Genomic DNA, 17,924 nt, shown 5'->3' with positions numbered 1-17,924 from the left:
TTTCTTATATGCTTCTTGTGTTATATGTCGCTTATGTAAAATAATTCTTTTCCTTCATTTATTCACTCTCACTGTGAGTCAAAAGACTTTGTAGCTCGTGTGTCCCTAGTCTAGATAATTAATTCAAATTTTTATATTCTGATTATCTTTATCTGTAAAAGCATACCGTGATATTTAACTCTTATTTAAAGTTTTAAATTTTATTTTAGAGCTGCTCACATGTAATTTCCTTATTTTATTTTCCTTAGTGAAATGTCGAAAATAATTTATTCCATAAATTCTTACTTGAGTGACCAGGAGAAGCCTCCTTCTGATTAGAACTTGACTAAGAGTATGGCTGTATAACTAAGACTTGTATGTTATATGCTAATTTTTGAAAGCCACTTCTTTTACTTTGTATTGTTGCCACAAACATATTGTGTAGCAGAAGTAACTATAAGGGAATGTTGAAATATAGATAGAGCAGGTTAGTTAATAGATATAAAGTCACCGACCCTGATAAACATAAAATCAAGTCTTATGATTGTTTGATTTTTACATTAGTTTAAATATGACTGAGACATTTTCTCTGAGGATTTATTATTTACTAGGGATTTAGCCATTAACTAAAAGTTGGAGACATATTTTCTAGAGCATTAACTTTCTTCAAGATCGTCATAATTACTAAATTCTTTATGCTTTAGGTATGGAGGAGGACCAGCTGTTAACCATCTGTACATTTGTCACACTTGCCAAATTGAGGCAGAGAAAATTGAAAAAAGAAGAAAAACTGAATTGGAAATTTTTATTCGGGTAAAAACAGTGATGCTTTTCAAATTATAAATATGACTTTGGGTGAAGATAAAGAACTGAAATTAGCAGAACTATATATGTTAATGAAATGACTGGATAAAAGAGTTCTGATAGAGTTTAAGTGTTATGGGTATATAACAGTGAGAGACCCCAGGTAGGTCACGACAATTAGAGTAAGCTAAATTATCATTTTGTGGGTTTTTGTTTCATGGATTGGTAGTAAATTTTGTTTCACAGACTAGCACTGGCAAGAAATCTTGTTGAAACGTTAAATTACAGGTTTCTTTAAGTTAACGTTTTTCTGAAAGTATTTATCCAGACTGCATTCTCAACTTCCATCCCTTTGTGAAACATAATACTGTTTTGCGAGACTCTTCAGTACTCTTAAATATACCTTGTTTCCACAAGGTGAGTTTCTTATGAAGTGTTCGTTGATTGCAACCAACAGAAAGTCTGGTCACAGAATCAATAGGAAGGGCTGAGCAACGAAGTTTTATGGACAAGGACTAGTACAGGTCCATTTATCTAGGTAGCAAGAAGTAAGTCTCTTCAAAGTGCTGCTGTCAGTAACACAGCTCCAATTATTTATTTATGATCCAAATTCATGTTATTTCATCTCCCTTCCCCCTTTTTTTTGAACAAAGTAATGTGTTGGTATAAAAAAATAACACTGGAGTACAAAAATAGGAGCCCTTGGCGGACTGGAAATTAAGTGTAGTTTCTGAAAAATTAAAAAAGTAGATACGATCAGACGGAAGAAGTAAACCAAAGGCCACAGGAAATGACCACACAGGCTTCAAGCTTGGAAGTGACAGATACCAATAATGACCTCAGCATTCTGCCACCTGTACTCTGTAAGGCAACAAGCATAAAAGTGTCTGCTTGGATAGAGCAGTGAATGTGGACAGTTGGGTCAGTTAAGGAATTAGATAGCTTGTAATACCTAGAAAGAATTGTGATTTGCTAAATTATGCCATAAAATAAATATTGACCCTAGGGAGATGCATAAGGATGTTGTATCCTGAAAACAAAACATATCTCAATAGATGGTACGATGAATGGCAGAATAAATAAATACTACTGGAGAACAAGTTAGTGTGCTGAAAGATCTAGCAAAGGGTTTCCCCTAAAATCAAGTACAAGGATAAACAGATATAAAACAAAAGTTTCAACATGTTGGATAGATATAGAATTCAGTGTTTTTTTCTAATAGGTATTTTAGAAGAGAGTCGAGGGGAAGAACTACATTTAGAGTAACATTTAAGAGAAATTTCCCAGAACTAGAAAAAAACATACTTTTAAATTAGTGAGATGATTGTACTTAACTAAAATTTTTGAGAAGCCTCCACCTAGACACCTAAAGAAGAAATGCCCTGATGCCAAAGATAAAGTCCTAAAAGTGTCCAGTCCTAGTAATGCTATGAAATAAATAGATTCATCTGGCAGAATCAGTCTGACATGACATTTCAGAAGTCTCAGTTCTCTAGAGATCAGTTGTACATCACAGAAAGTCCTAACTTTAATGCTATACATTGAGACAAACGTGCTTTAATTTCTTTGTTGACCATCAGAGACAGTCACATTTTTCATTGCCTTTTGTTGTTCTATGGAAGTAGCTACCTTGTGTCCCAGAAAGATCCTTGCACTCAAAGAACTTAATTCAATAAATAACATACATTATATATTAAAAGGTGATGAGTTCTGTGAAAATGGAAAATATCTAAAAGGAAAGAGATCAGGAGTACAGCGATGAGGGGAGAAGTGAGGTAAAATTTTAAGTAGGGTGATAAAAATAGGCTTCATTGAGAAAGTGACATTTAAGCAAAGACTTGAAGGACGTGAGGGAGATGTTTAGATACTACAAAAAGAAAGGATAGCCACGTAAGTTTTGTGAGGCAGGAATGTGTCTGCTTGGTTCTGGAAATACCAAAAGTTCATGTGACCACAAGTGATTAAATGAGGAAGAAAGTCTTAGAAGATAAAATCAGATCATGGGGCCAGATCATGGAGGTACTTCTGTGTTGTAAGGATCTCTGGGGACAGTGGCAGGGTTTTGATTAGATTTGATTATAGGAGAGACAAGATCTGAACTTGTCTTTGTCCGCCAGTAGTATATACTATGGGCACTTAGTTCCCCATCACGAAATATTTTTAGGGATCTCACTCTTTTCACACTATGACAACTAAATAAATTTCAAATACCCTTCATTTTCATCAGGCTCTGTTGCCTCCACTTCTCTTTCTATACCAGTTTTTCTAACAATTGGTTTTCTTTAGTCGAAAGCAGTAGAAGCCATAATGGCGAACTTAAGCAAAAAAGAAACTTATCAAAAAGGAAAATGGAATAACCAGACCTCCAGAAGTTCAGGAACCCAACATATTCCCAGTATATAACTAACAAAATTGACATTGGAATGACACTATTCTAACCATTAGGTCATTCTTTTGAAGATTTCCATTTTTACTAGTTTTGCTTTGAGTCGCATACCCATTCCTTAGGCCTTAGGACTAGAGGGGGAGTGAAATATCCTCAGGTACTATCCCCCACTTTTGAGAATTTATCCTATACATATATGTGTATTGTCTGTGAAATGACATGTACAAGATTATTCATTGCAACATTGTTTGTAATTAGTCATAGCATTGTATTTGTGATTGGTTCTAGCATTGTTTGTAATAGCAACCTGCCTACCAATATCTTAAGTAAACACAGATGTAGACAGTAGTATGGTATGCTTAAATAAGATTTACTCATCAGATTTTTAATTAATATGTGAAGTATTTATTGTTTTGAAGAATGCCTTGACTATTTTCACTTATCCAATCTCTATGCCTTCTTTGTATGTATACTTGCTAGATTTTGAGACATAACCTAGAATTGTTTAAGTATTACCATGTATGCTAGTACTAAGGTAACTTAGCATCAACATATAGTACATTCTTTGTATATGAGAAATTGGCCTTACCAGATGTTGAATGATTGTATTGTTCTACTACAAAGCAAGTTCTAAATATTAGGTGACTGATTTCCCCTCTCCCCTCCCAATAGCTCAACAGAGCATTTCAAGAGGAGGACTCTCCAGCTACTTTTTATTGTATCAGTATGCAGTGGTTTAGAGAATGGGAAAGTTTTGTGAAGGGTAAAGATGGAGGTAAGTGGTTAACTGAAAAATGAAATTCTTTGCAGATTTTTTGTTTATTTGACACATATTTTTTGAATATCTATATACGCTTGGGATTACACCAGTGAACAAAGAGAAAAAGATCCCTGTCCTCAGGCATCTTACATTCTCATTTATATTCTTATAGGAATTTTTAATTTTTTGAACCTGTTTCATAAATTATAACATTCATAACAAGAATAAAAGAACTAAATGAAATTAATCTGCAATCTTAAAGAGTTAAACAAAAATCCACCCAACAATAAATTGGTAAAATTATGGTTTATCCATTACAATGAAGTACTATATGGACTTTACAAATAATTTTTGTGACAGTATTTAGTAACTTAAAAATAAGATGTTCTTGACATATGAAAAATATTGCAACACAGTGTGCTTATTAGTTTAAACCTTTTGTATTAAAAAATACAGGCAAACATATGCAAAGGCAAAAAGACCACAGCTTGCCTATCTTTTTGTATTAAAAAATACAAACATATGCAAAGGCAAAAAGACCACAGCTTGCCTATCTTTATGATAACGAATATGCACTATATTTTTGTATGCAGGGGAAAACAGATAAGTTTTTCTTAAAATTAAAAAGATGCATTTTAACATTTCATTTTATAATGCTTTTATTGTTTTTAGTTTCATAATCTGAAACAAATGGAGAATTGTATAATTTCTTTTTAAATTACAAAGGAATTGTTTTTGTATAGCATTAAAAGTGCATTTTCACCTGTAATCTTCAAATCATTTCTGTTAGATTTTGGATGGCAGTGGGAAAGCCTCTCTCGCTTTCTTTCCTGATTCTGTTTTGGGGGAACTAAGACCCAAGAAGAAAGCAGCTCAGAAGACAGTTAAGAATTGACTGTCATTGAATTGACAGTTAAGAATCGGACTACAAAATAATCAACTTGATTATACAGTGACATCCTTCAGTTATTTCAGGCACAGAAATATGTAATTCTTTGATGCATTATTTGAAATGTATACATTTTCATTGTTTTTTCCTTTTAGATCCTCCAGGTCCTATTGATAACACTAAAATCGCAGTCACTAAATGTGGCAATGTGATGCTCAGGCAAGGTAAGTTTGACTAAATTTAAGCCTTTACTTGTTAATAATTTGTCACTGTTAAGAATATTTCATCACTAGTCATCTATGCCACTTTTTTTACCCAGCTCAATGATGTAATTAGTATGTGAAGTAGAACAAATAGTGGAAAAGCTGCCAGTGTTTAATTTTTATTTGAGGAAAGGTTTTAAGGCTATTGATAGGAGCTGGGAAAAAAGGATTCCTAACTCTATGACAGACCATAAAGTAGCAGCTTATAATAACGTGTGCTGGTAGTCTGAAGATTTGTGTTCCAAAAGTTCTCAATTATCCCTAGAGGATTCATTGGGGGGTGGGGGGGGGAGCTTTTGCAATATGAATTTTTAGATTTGTAAATATTGTTTCTATATACACTTAATTTTAGGAGCAGATTCTGGTCAAATATCTGAAGAAACATGGAATTTTCTACAGTCTATATATGGTGGAGGGCCTGAAGTTATCCTACGACCTCCAGTTGTTCATGTTGACCCAGATATACTACAAGCAGAAGAAAAAATTGAAGTAGAAACTCGGTCTTTGTAATTTTGAGGATATAGAGCGTAGTAACGACAAATGATTTTCACTTCCCCTGTCATATACACGTGCAGAAACATTCCTAAAAGCATGTTTATTTTCTCAATTTTTAATATTTTCTCTTTTATTCCTTCTTACTGGGCATTATGGAAAAATGTGTTAAAATGTATAATATACTACAGGTTGGTATATTTAATGCTTTAACCTATTATAGTCTTTCAGTGTAATATTTTTGAAAGAGTGATAATTGTAATCATTTGGTAATCAGTAGGTTATCTTTGATCTTTATACTACGTGCAAATCAATAGTATCCTTTGTAGTTTTGTAAATACTTTTGCTTTGAAAACTTTTTCATTACCCTAAACCATCATAACTGTGACCAGTCTTTTCAGTTCTCCAAAAACCTAATTTAATTGTATAGTTTTGACATGGCTTCATATAATAAAGAGCCTATTTTAAATTGAGAGTTGTAGTCAGATAAATGTTAATTTCCTAAAGCTCAGGAAACGTTAGGGTGTCACTTCTTTTGCACTGCGGCATATAAACTAGCATAGTAATATTTACAAAGTGTCTTTTTGAATGTATCAGGATGTATTTAGTTTGAGTGGAATTTGTGTCAGCAGATATCAGTAATTTATTGCCTCTTATCCTGTAAAATATTAAACTACAATTCCTATAACCCTGGATAGTATTCATTAATGTCTGTAAAAAATTTAGTTTTAGGGCACTTTTATTTTGAGAGCATGAAGTATGGAATGTGTCAATGAGATTATTGATAAAGCTGAAGCCATTTGCAAAATGATTTTTTAATGAAATGCATAGTCTTTTTGATTAATGTAGTATGCATTGCTATTTGCTTGATTATGTGATGTCAAAAGTTTAACTGTATTCCAAGTACAGAACCAAACTGGATTACTTTAAGTATGCTGAATAGCATTCACGATGGCTTTGTTTTAGTTGGGGGCAACTGCCACTAGCTAAAAGTGTTGTTAAAATTAGTCCAATAAAAATGGTTTTAAAATAACATGGATGTTGAATTTATTTGATAGATATTAATTGTGAAGGGTATAAAGTTTAGTATGCAAAGTAAGTCATTCTGAGTAGTAAAGTTTTTATGATTAAATTATGAGCATATTGATCAGCCATTAAGTTTATTTGAATTTTTGAAAAATGTATAGTTTTTTAGTTTTCTTCATAATTATACCTGTGTTCCTCTTCAAGGACTGAATAATGTTGATCTAAGTTGCCAGGGTTTAGTGTAATGCCTGACATTTAGGAGATGGTCAAAAAAGGTTTGTTTTTAATAGTGCTTGACATTTATTGAATATTTATGATACTTCAGCCATGCTACTAAACTGCTTAATTACATTTAGCCGTCATTACACCCTGTGATTTAGGTAGAGTGGCTTGCCCTAAGCCATACAGCAAATAAGTGGCATATATGGGATTCCAACTCCAGTCAATGTAATTTTATATTAATGCTCTTATTCACCATGTTATCTCCCAGTGAATTCTTTTGAAACAGACTATAGTATTAGTCATTTTCATTAATAGCATTTGTCATTGGGATATACAATATTAACAATACTGGTCTCTAAGAACTTATATATATAATTTTACATTTTAATCATCAAAGTACATAACAATATAGTAAGTAAAGTGGTAGCAGTCTCACAGACTCTCAGCCAAAGGTTGGCCATATGTGTTCACAAGTGTAGAATAAAAGACATGATTTCTCTGAGGAGGATTTTCTTGGAAATCCTTAAGCTGAGAAATAGAAAAATTGCAGTCAAAGGATAGTGAGAATCCACACGTATTAAAAGTACATTGATTTATAACATAAAGGTGATTAGTTTTTAGACTCTGGGGTCAGTTTGCTTATGTAGTTGACCGGTAGGCAACATGGATTTTAACTGTGTGGGTCTACTTATACTTTTTTCAATAGATACTGTAAATGTATTTTCCTTATGGTTTTCTTAACTTTTCTCTAGCTTTATTGTAAGAATACAGTATATAATACATATAACATACAAAATATATCAATTCCTTAGGATAGTGTACCATCACTCCAGCTCTTCCAAACCTTGTTTTTCACCTGGCTGCAGTAGATAACCTTACCTTTCTTTTGCTAAGACTGAGGAAGTTTAAGCTCCTTTGTTTTTCTTAATATTTGGCAACTTCTTTCTAGATTAAAGAAGCCCTTTACTTTCCCTGACTTCCTCTCTTCCCCCTTTAATTCAGTGTGCTTTTCATGACTTCTCACATCCCTCAGTACATTTTGAAACTTCTCCTCTTCATTAGCACCTTTTGCTGCCTTCAGATGTGCTAAATTCTCCCTTACTAGAGATGAGTGAAATGAATATTACCTAGACCAATCTACCACGTTTCTTCACTTTTTTATTGACAAACTTCATCGTTCTGCACTCTTTGCTTCCAACTTCAATATTTGCCCTTTTCAAATCTGTCTTCTATTGCCGCCCTGCTCAAAACAAGTTTTTTCTCTTATATGGCTTATTAGCAATCATTACTGTTTTCATAACTTTGGAATATGTGTGGTTAATTATATCAGAGTGAATTTCCTTGTGTTTTAAAACTACTCTCCTCTTAAAGGAAGGTGATCGGTTTGAATATACTTATTGTTTTAAAGGATCGTGCATGAAGGGATTAGGTAAGAAACTATTTCTTTAGGGAAAAAAATGAGCTATTCAAAATGATTTTAATCACACAACCATGACTAGTCACTACTAATGTTGAGTTCTTAGCAAATGTCAGGCACTAGCCTAAACATGTTTACAAATAGATTAATGTGCCCAAGTACATACAACTATTAAGTGTCAGAATTCCAACCCAGATGTGTCTTGATTCCAAAACCTATGTTCTCTAAGAACTCACAAGTAAATTTCCAGTTAGAAAATTCAATGACTCTTTCTGTGACAATTATATCCTGAAACTTCTCTCCCTCAACTTACATGGTGCTGCATTTTGTCATTTTTTCTTCCTGAATATCTGCCTATGTCTTTTTACCTTTTATTCTGGATGTTGAATAAATCTCTATCACTCTAACTTTGTAAATATAAATTGTCTTATTTAGAGAGCTCATTCACTCCCTTTCAGTTGTCACGCTTTTGAAATGATTCTTAAGTATATTTCACTATCCCTGTATCTTTCAAACTCTTCTCAGATTTCTCTCTGCTGAATATATCTACTCACATGTCAGTCACTTAAACCACAACAGTTTGAAAAGCAATACAGTTATTAGGAGTATGGGCTCCGGAGCCAGTGTGTTATTTTTGCTACAATATGCTATGTAACAACCACAAAAACTCTGGTATACGGTTATATTTTACAAGTCTGGAGTTCTGCTAATCAGGCCTTGGCTGATCTAAGCTGGGCTTACTTGTGTATATGCAGTCAGTTGCGGGTTGGCTAGGCAGGTCTTTTTGACCTTGGCTGGGTTCACTCATTTGTATTGGGTTGGGCTTATCTAGGAGGACTTCTGCTGAAATGACTGGAGCAAACTGGCTTTCATATGTCCTTCAGCAGGCTAACCCAGGCATGTTCTCTTGGTCATGGCAGAGGAGCAAGTTGTTTTCAAGTCTGTATATGTCCAAAGTAATATTACATTGGCCAAAGCAAGTTACATGGTAGAACTCAGAATCCGGGTGCAGGTGAGGGAGGATAGATTCTACTTTTAATGAGAGGAACTGCAAAGTCACATGGCAAAAAGTATAGATACAGAGATGTGAACAATTAAGGCCATTAATGCAATCTATAATCAAATTGCTTATATTTGATTACTGGCTCTGCCACTTAGCTGTGTGACCTTGGCAAGTTCTGTGACCTCAGTTTCCTCATCTGCTAAATGAGTACCTCCTTGGGTTGTTCTGAAACCAAATGCTTTAAAGATACAAAGTACACAGTAAATGCACAGTATAATAACGTGCCCTGCCAGACGCATACTCCTACAGTGCTTTTCATGTGTCACCAGTGGCAGTAAGTCCAGGATGCCAGTCCATCCCCCTTTATGGCTCAAAGTGCTAAGCAATTACCTCAATAATTCATGTCTGAATGGCAAAATTACAGAGGCATAATTACTTATAGCAACTATTCAGGTGTAGGTTAGACAAGCCTTTTGGGTTTAAGTTCCTTCAACTCTCTCACCCGTGTGAACTTCTGCTATGTGACCTGTGGACGCTGAAGTAGGAGACTGTTCATGACTAGAGGAGCAGGTGTAGTTCTCCTAACAGTAAAGTCAAGATTGTCAGGTTGAAGACTATCTTTTGTAGCCTAACAAGTCACCTCAAAACTTACTGGCTTAAAACAAGGATTTATTATTTTTCACAATTCTATGTGGTCTGGGTAGTTCTCCTTCATGTTGAGAGTCACTCATGAGGCTGCACTAAGCTGGCAGATAGGCTATACTGGAAGGTCCAAGAAGGCAATGGGTTTGGTGTTATTGGCTGAGACGATACATTCATCTCCATCAAATTCTCTTTCTATTGGATCTTAGCCTCCAGGGCCTCTCCATGTGGCTTCTCTCTAGGATAGCCTGACCTCTGTACTGTATGCAGCTGGGTTTCAAGAGGGTAAAAGAAAATGCTGTAGGCATTTAATGGGTTAGGATTGGAACTGGCATCCTGTCATTTCTGCCATGTTCTATTGGGAGGGAACTATGTGAGGGCTTAAAAATCAAGAGGCATAGTTTATTGGGAGACCCCTATATAACCATCTATCAAATTTGACCAGCCTGATAAAGCAAGGGAAAAGAAGCTGGGGGGGGGGGTCACATAATATTTGGTTGCCCCATTTTTAATGATACAAGGATTGATTAATGGGTTCGGATGGTGAGAACTTAATCTTTTCATTATAAAGTAACTGGGAAGGAGATTTAGCTTAGCTTTTTCACAGCTCACAAATGGTGAGGTTGTCCACGGAACTATCAACCCAAACTAAGTACCTATCTCTATCAATATGTGTTGGGCTTTATTTTCCTGCATGCGCAACATAGTTCTTTGATATGTTTTAAGAATATTTATTGAACACTGCTTTGTGCCTGACAGGTCTGAGGATATAGCAATGAGCAAAAGTCAAACGTCCCTGCCTGTAAGGATATCACTTCTTGGTGGCAGGTGACCAACACATAAGGTCTGGAACTGATAACTATCACAAGGAAATTCAAGCTGGTAAAGAGAGTATGAGCGGGGGTGCAAGTGTAGTCTTGTGGATAGAGTGGTCTGGGAAGTCTCAGATGTTGACCTTTGAGAAGGGACTTGTATTGCCTATTGAACGTTGACGAGTTAAAAAAGAAACCTGGAGGAAATGTTCTAGCCAGAGGGAACAGCAAACGCAAAGTCCTGAAGTGGACTGAGCCTGCGTATTGTAGGAACAGGCGGAAAGCCAGAGGGGTGAGCGAGGGGGCCCGGCTGTGCGGTTGGAGAGAGGTAGGCAGGAGCACATATAATATATGTATATGCAGATGTCTTCCTGGCCTGAGACTGCTTAGGGAGCTAGGGTGTACAGATCTCTCAAGAGGACACAAAGGGCAGGCTGAAGCGGATTTCCAACAAAAAGGATACTGGGACGCCTTTCCTCCAAGGATAGGACCAAGTTAAGACTCTCGCACGGGATGGACTGGGCCCTGCCTTCAGAAGACCAACCCTCGCCTGGGGGCAAAGGCGGACCGCTGGGGCGGACCTTGTCGGCCCCGGGCCTGCCGGCGCTGCACCGGCCGCGGATGCCAGCAGGCGGTGTAGTGAGCGCGCCAGCAGCCGCCGCCGCCGCCGCCCGCCCGTCCCAGCGAGGAGGAGAAAGGAGGGGACCGGAAGGAGCCGCTGGTGCTGCGGGAAGTGGCAGGAGCGGGAGGCGGGGACCCACCTGGAAGCGCCGCGGCGCCGCTGTCGACCTTCCTGCGGCTGCGGCGGCCACCCGAGCAAGTGCTGTGGCGGGGGCGGAGAGCGGCCACGGCGGCGGCACTTCCCCGAGTGGCCCGCGGCGGCCGGCCCCACAAGAAAGGTGAGCAGGCGCTCAGGGCACGTGGTCAGGGCCAGACTCCGAAGAGGGAGAAGGCAAGAGGAGGAGGGAACCCGGATCGGTTTGGAACCCGGATTTGGAGCCGAGTCCTTAGAGGGGGTGGGCTGGAGGCGGCGGCAGCGGCGGCGGCAGCGGCGACGGCGAAGCCCCCACGTGAGGCGGGGGTGCGCGCGCACGTGTGCGCGGGCGAGAAGGGGCGGGAGGGCTCTTAGGAGGGCAACGGGCGCGCACTCGCTCACTAGCGGCCCACGTGATGGGCACGCCGAGTCTCCCACGTGACAAGGAGGCTGGCTGAGGCTGAGCGATACGATGTTTGTGTGGTATAACCGTGGTCATCGGAGGTTCTAAGAGTTGTTTGCCACTTCTCTTTTCTAGTAGGGGAAATAAACGAATGTAAGGCAGAAGAGACTTCCTGCTCTTTATTGAATGTTTCTTAGTCCTTTAAGCACTTTTAAGGACCGAACTACTGCTTTTTCTGTACCGCCATGTTGGTTCTAGGGGGGAACTCGCGAGATGCTAGTGGGTTTGTGTCGCGAGATCGCTCGATTCTCGCGGGACCTGGTTGGCAGAGCAGTTGTCCTGGATGGCGGAGCCTTGGGTTCCGGGGGCCTGGGACCCGCAACTCTTTCTACCAGGCAAGTTGTTAGGGAGGGGCCGGGGCCGAGTGCCTCTTGGTGCCGGGAGACGTGCTGTGTCAGCTTCCTCTAATCCTGAAGGGAATACTTTGACCCCATTGAAGCGACACGGTCTTCCTCCCCACCCCCCGCGGGCGCTCCGCCACCTGCAGTCTGCATCCCTCAGCCCGGGCACCTTCTGTAATAGTTCCACCCCTGTCCCAACTCACTGGAAGTCTGGATCCGTGCTCGCGCAGACGTGATGATGCCATTGGATACCGTTCCTCTTACTTTCAAACGTTCTTGTCAGTTTCCCCCTTGTTGCCATTTTCTAAAGAATTTCAGACCTGTTAACCGTTCTATTGCTGTTTCTGCTGCAGTACCTTTCTTCACTGACCATTTTCAGACGCTTAAAACAGAGTGCCTTCCATTCTCTCTGGATATCATTTACTCCCATTTATTTGGCCGATGATAATTTCCTCATCACTCTAACTTTGTATTTACAATAACTTTTGGCAGTATTTGGAAGGACCCCTTATGTCTCTGACGTCACTTGATGTCAGAATAAAATTGTTTTCATTTTTGTACGTACCTATTAACTCAATTGTCGATAAGCTTTTGATTACTATTGTGTTTCGAGGTTGCCATCTTTGATGTTCAGGGATGGTAATTTTAGGTTACATATTTAAGGTAGTGGAATGTTTTAAGTGAAATTTTAAATTTTAAACTTCTATTTATAAACTTTGATAACAGAGTTTGAGTTCAGTATTTCTTAAATTAATTCCATCAAATTAATTTTTCTCGAACTCTGTCTTACCAGAAATTTGCAGTAGACAAAAATATTCTTGAGCACTGTTTGGATTTTTTTATATTCCTTGTGGGGAGTTAATTACTAAGCTAATTAGATAACCAGGTAATCCAGTCAATTTTTTTTTAAGTTACAAAAGTTATTTGTCTCTACACTTAATACAGAGTAGTATATATAAAGTAAAAGGCTCCCTCTTACTTTACCAAGTTGCCTTCCTCAGTCTTAAATCTCTGTGCCCACGCTTAGTGGTAGCTTTGTATTATTTCAGATATTTTCTATGTATTTTTTTTTTTAATGAGAAGGAAGTGGAGTGATGTTTTAAGATACACTGTCACAACATTAGCAATTAGTAACATTTTTCCAACTCAATTAAATTTTTATTTCGTGGTGCATGCCTATTGTCTTGACTCATGCATTCTTGCTTTAAATTTCTTTGTGCAGATTTTTGGGTGGTATAGTTTTGTGAGAATTTCTTGAGTAATAGCACTATTATTTTTGCACTAGAGATTTAGTATGCTGGTAGCTTTGTATACAAATAAAGTTCATGTAAAATTTTAAAAATCTATTTTATAACTTTAGTTTTATATTTTTATGTTTAATATTATATATTCACACTCGTTTTCATGTTTATATTTTTAAACATATATTCTAAATTTTAACCCAATTATGTGTATAGGAGTTTTTACAGAAGTTTAAAAAGTTATCAGCTCAGTGAAAGTAATAGTTCTGACCATGCACTCTAGTGAGCTCAATTGGAGAGTGGTTGATATATTAATAGTTAGTATAAACGTACATATACTCAAAAGTTGCTAAGCAGCATTTCGTGATTGTTGTTTTTGTATTTTTCCTCCCAAACCTATCAGCATTATTTATCAGACCTGTCACATTAAAAACAAAACAAAACAAAACAAACACACTCTTTTTAGGCAGTGTGGTTTTCCATTGTAGTAGGTCAATTAGGAATGTTGGGGGATAAATTGATAACCGAGAGGTGTGATGTGGGAAAGAGGAAAAGGAGACATGTATATAGGTTGATACTGAAATGGAATTAGAGAAATTGCGGAGAAAAGGATGGTAGAAGGTTGACAGAGCCATGGTTCAGAAGAATAGGCACGCTCATGATGGTTGGAGGGCAATGTGAGTTGACCAGAATTTAGGATTAGTGTTTGAGGCGATTTTTTTCTGTTAAATAATTTTCTTTTAGACAGCTTTCAGTCCTACCCCCAAATTGCTTGATATCACCTGTCCTAAAAAGTCAGCAACTGAAGTTGATATTTAATTGAAATTATACTTAGGTATAGCCCTCTTGTCAAATAACATTTGAGTACATTTTAATTATTTTTAGAAGTAGGAAATTGTGAAAATGACAATGAATTCAATGAAGTCACTGTTCTATAATGGCCTTTGCAAAAGTATTTACAAAATTTTGCTTGGTGATATGGCCTTTTGTAGTTCATGTGTGCATCTGATCCTTGCAATAATGTGTGTTCCTTTTAGAGCTTTGTTTTATAGACTTTTTGGTAGCAGATTTTGGGAATTACCAGTCTGTGAAAGACTATGATAAAGACTAGTACAGACTAAATTATCTAAAGTACAGGGTAGAGATATATTGAGAAAATCCAAGAAAGAAGAGAAATGTATCTTACATGATTTGAGTTTGCTTGAGTAAAACTTGACCAAGAAATTTTATTTTCCTTTTTCTCAATTATTACTGTCGTAGAAGTGGTCTATGAGTACTAATTAGCTTCTGTAATCAGAGAAAATGAGTAACAGTGATAATATACTGATTTGTCTTTGCATTTTTCTTAAAGTCTAACACAATGCTAATTTCCATAGATCTGTAACGTTGTAAACGATACAGTGTAATACTATGTTACATCTTAATTATATCAAGAATATAAATTTTATTTCTTACCTCTTCTTGACAGTGTCCTCCTAGAGGAATTACAGTAAATTGCTTGATCAGAAATTTCAATGAGAGTACGTTACAGGTGCTTTTTTTTTTTTTTAATCTAATTTCATGTGAAAATTCAATCTGGATTTAACTGCAAAGAATATTTGCCAGAATTTTTGATTTTTAAAGTAGTAGTTAATACAGATGTGGTACACCCTGTGTTGTAAATTTCTGTAGTTAATACTACAATAACCACTGTAATTATATTTTTAAAAAATTGTATTCTAAAAACCACTATTAGTAAATATTTTGCAAAGTCCTAAGTCTTGACTTATAAAACCATGGAATATGGCCTTTCATTTTATTTGAATTTGTCCTCACCTCCTTCTGTTTTTTTTCTTTTTAGCTTTCTCATTTATGTAGGTAATTTTTGTCTTGTCAGAGACAAGTGAGTAACTTTCCCTGAGGAGATTATCAAACTACTACATATTCAATTATTTTATTATTATTTTTGGAACTACAGTATGTTTATAAGTTAGTAATTCAGTCCCTTTTTGAGTGCTAGTGATGTTAGCTAAAACAGCAGAGATTGAGACTTCAAAATAACTGTAACCAAATACAATAATTCTGTGGTCTTTATTCAGAAATTACTAATTGGAGTAAATAACTTTAAATTTTGCAGCCCTGAGAGGGTTGATTATCTGATTTTTTTAGCCCACAGGGCTAATTCATAGGGTTGGCCATTGGAGTTAGGCACACTGACAGCTGAAATGTCATTTTATATCAAGTGTAAAGGAAGAAGAGCTATTAAAAAGAAGATAGGACTATAGAAGTTAATAATGTTGAAAGGTCATTACATAGACAGTGTTATAATCATTAACTTCCTAGGGACTCACAATATTATAAAGAAGTATATAGTACGTGATGTGTCACAATGATGACCTTAATCATAAATAAATTTTTATTCTATGTACTGTGAGGAAGTAAGAAGTTGGTATCTTTTAAAAATATTATGAGTAAATGTTTTTCAAAGCCTTATTAATGCTTTTCAGTTTTCTAGAAAACTCATTCACAGAACTTATGATAACAAAAATGATGCCGTTGTATATAGAATTTCCTTTATTTTATTGCCTTTATTTTTGTATTTAATATTACCTCCCAAATAAGGCTCTATTACATGTACCATTTGATAGTAATAATTAACCAGTTGTTTAAAGAGTATAGAACATTTGTTGATGGACGAATTTTCAGAGCAGATAATTAGACTTAGTAAATATCCTGTCTGTGTGATTCAGTTTTATAGTTTTGAACCTTGATATGGAGTCTCCATCCTTAGCACACTGAGTGTCCTGAGATGAGAAATATTTCATATTGTAGTGGATTTTCTTTGTTGCTTTGCTTGCTGCTGTAGTCTCTCTTAATATGTTAATTTAAATCTCCTGTTTCCTTCAATGGTAGATGGTATTTGATTTAGGTTTAAAGTATGTATGCATGTGTTTTAATGACTTAATGGCTGGCTTGAGGATTTTAAATCATGGGAATTACTTATATTAACATTTTGATATGTTCCATTTTAAATGTGTATCTTTTTACATACTTGCAGATAAAAACAAATTTAATTTCATGTCCTGTTTTAAACCTAATGTTAGGTAACATTTTCCCATTCTCACAATGAGTCTTCATAACCATCATTATTAATAGTTGTATGATGTTCCATGTGTAGTTATATCATTCCCCTATTCTAACTTTTTGCATATATAAACAACGTAAAGACATATATACATATTTCCTGTATATAATATTATCATCTAGTATGTTGCCAGAAATGATTTTAAGCTCTTAAAACACATTGTCACAATATTTATCAAAAGTATCAATTTATATTCATGTCATAGTGGCTGTTGCTCTATATATCTCAACATTAAATATTGATAAAACTTAATAAGGTGTAAATCATTTTATACCACTTACTGCTTTTTTTCTTAGATTACTACAGAGGTGAAACATTTCTTTATGCTTAATAGATGTATTTCTTTTGTGAATTTTTAAGATAAACAGTTTTAAAATTAATGTAAACAAATCTTTTGACCTAATTTTGTACTACTCCTGATCTTATGAAATGCCCCCTTTTCCAGAAATGTAATTAATAAACAATACTGATTTAATACTGTTTCTTTAGTTTTTCTCTAAGTTAAATTTAAATAAATTTTTACCTCATTTGGTATTGGTGTGAAATGAGGATCTAACTGTGTTCCTCCAAATTGGTAATTGTCTTAACTCTTTATTAAATAAGCCTTTATTTTCCCACTGTTTTGTTTCAATTTTACATTCTAAATGTTTATATTTGATATTGTTTATTTTTATCCTAAACTTAAAAATATTAGTATTGTTTTTTAGATGATTGTTTGACATGTTTAATATTGTTTACCCTGGTCTCTCTTTATTGTGTTTGTTTTCTGATTGATTTTTAAGAGCACTTTCTAAGTTGAGGATAATAAAACTCATCCTGTGCAAAACAATGTTTTATAATTTCTTTTCTTGTCAGCCAAAATTTGAAATATTCCCTTTCTGTACCCAGAATCTAGTAAGATTAAATGAAGCAACTTCTCCTTTGAATGGATAAAATATGAAACTACTTAAGAGAATAGTACCAGAGGCTATAAAGAGAAAACTACTTTGGTAGATTTTGTAAAATTGGAGAAATAAACTTCTGATATTAACAATTTAGGATGTGTGTTTACGGTGTTTCCTTTATTAATACAGTAATATACAACTTGACATCATATGTCTGTAATAAGTTTAATGAAAAGTGGTATTAGGTAGTTTAGGACTCATGTTACAGAATCACAATACCTTTCTTCAGCTGTTAAGAACAACATGGCAATGTGCTGCATTTACTGAAATTTAGTAATGAATGACCTAAGAAATTCCAGGTGGGCGATAGTTGGGGGCATCCATGCTGAGGAGAGCATTTGCATTATTGAAAGTTCTTATTG

The 17,924-nt window shown here is 35.9% G+C and overlaps 2 protein-coding genes and 1 long non-coding RNA gene across 10 annotated transcripts in view; 2 read left to right on the top strand and 1 right to left on the bottom strand.

The window, feature by feature from the left end:
• USP33 (ubiquitin specific peptidase 33) overlaps nucleotides 1-6,606 on the top strand; it is a 44,526-nt gene extending 37,920 nt beyond the window's left edge. For both annotated transcript variants that reach the window (XM_006919343.3, XM_006919342.3), the window contains exons 21-24: nucleotides 684-792; nucleotides 3,842-3,944; nucleotides 4,974-5,042; nucleotides 5,434-6,606. In XM_006919343.3, the coding sequence (XP_006919405.1) occupies nucleotides 684-792; nucleotides 3,842-3,944; nucleotides 4,974-5,042; nucleotides 5,434-5,591 (439 nt within the window). In that variant the 3' untranslated portion in view covers nucleotides 5,592-6,606. The remainder of the gene's footprint in view (nucleotides 1-683; nucleotides 793-3,841; nucleotides 3,945-4,973; nucleotides 5,043-5,433) is intronic.
• Nucleotides 6,607-6,875: 269 nt separating this feature from the next.
• On the bottom strand, nucleotides 6,876-11,282 carry LOC112485784. The gene is made up of 2 exons (XR_003048568.1): nucleotides 11,159-11,282; nucleotides 6,876-10,153 (listed from the first exon to the last, which is right to left on the bottom strand). It is a non-coding gene; the product is annotated as an uncharacterized LOC112485784 (long non-coding RNA).
• ZZZ3 (zinc finger ZZ-type containing 3) overlaps nucleotides 11,194-17,924 on the top strand; it is an 85,214-nt gene continuing 78,483 nt past the window's right edge. For 6 of the 7 annotated variants that reach the window (XM_015595108.2, XM_015595110.2, XM_025052099.1 and 3 more), the window contains exon 1: nucleotides 11,461-11,594. Coding sequence is in view for 1 of the 7 variants with exons in the window: in XM_015595112.2 (XP_015450598.1) it covers nucleotides 11,209-11,594 (386 nt within the window). In the remaining 6 variants the exon portion in view is untranslated. Of the gene's footprint in view, nucleotides 11,595-17,924 lie in introns of all 7 variants that reach the window. The other variant, XM_015595112.2, reaches the window with a different exon arrangement.

The sequence above is a fragment of the Pteropus alecto genome, unplaced genomic scaffold (genome assembly GCF_000325575.1).
Source record: "Pteropus alecto unplaced genomic scaffold, ASM32557v1 scaffold25, whole genome shotgun sequence".
Lineage (NCBI taxonomy): Eukaryota > Metazoa > Chordata > Mammalia > Chiroptera > Pteropodidae > Pteropus > Pteropus alecto.
The sequence above is the reverse complement of the archived record's forward strand: the minus strand, read 5'-3'. Positions and strand labels throughout refer to the sequence as shown.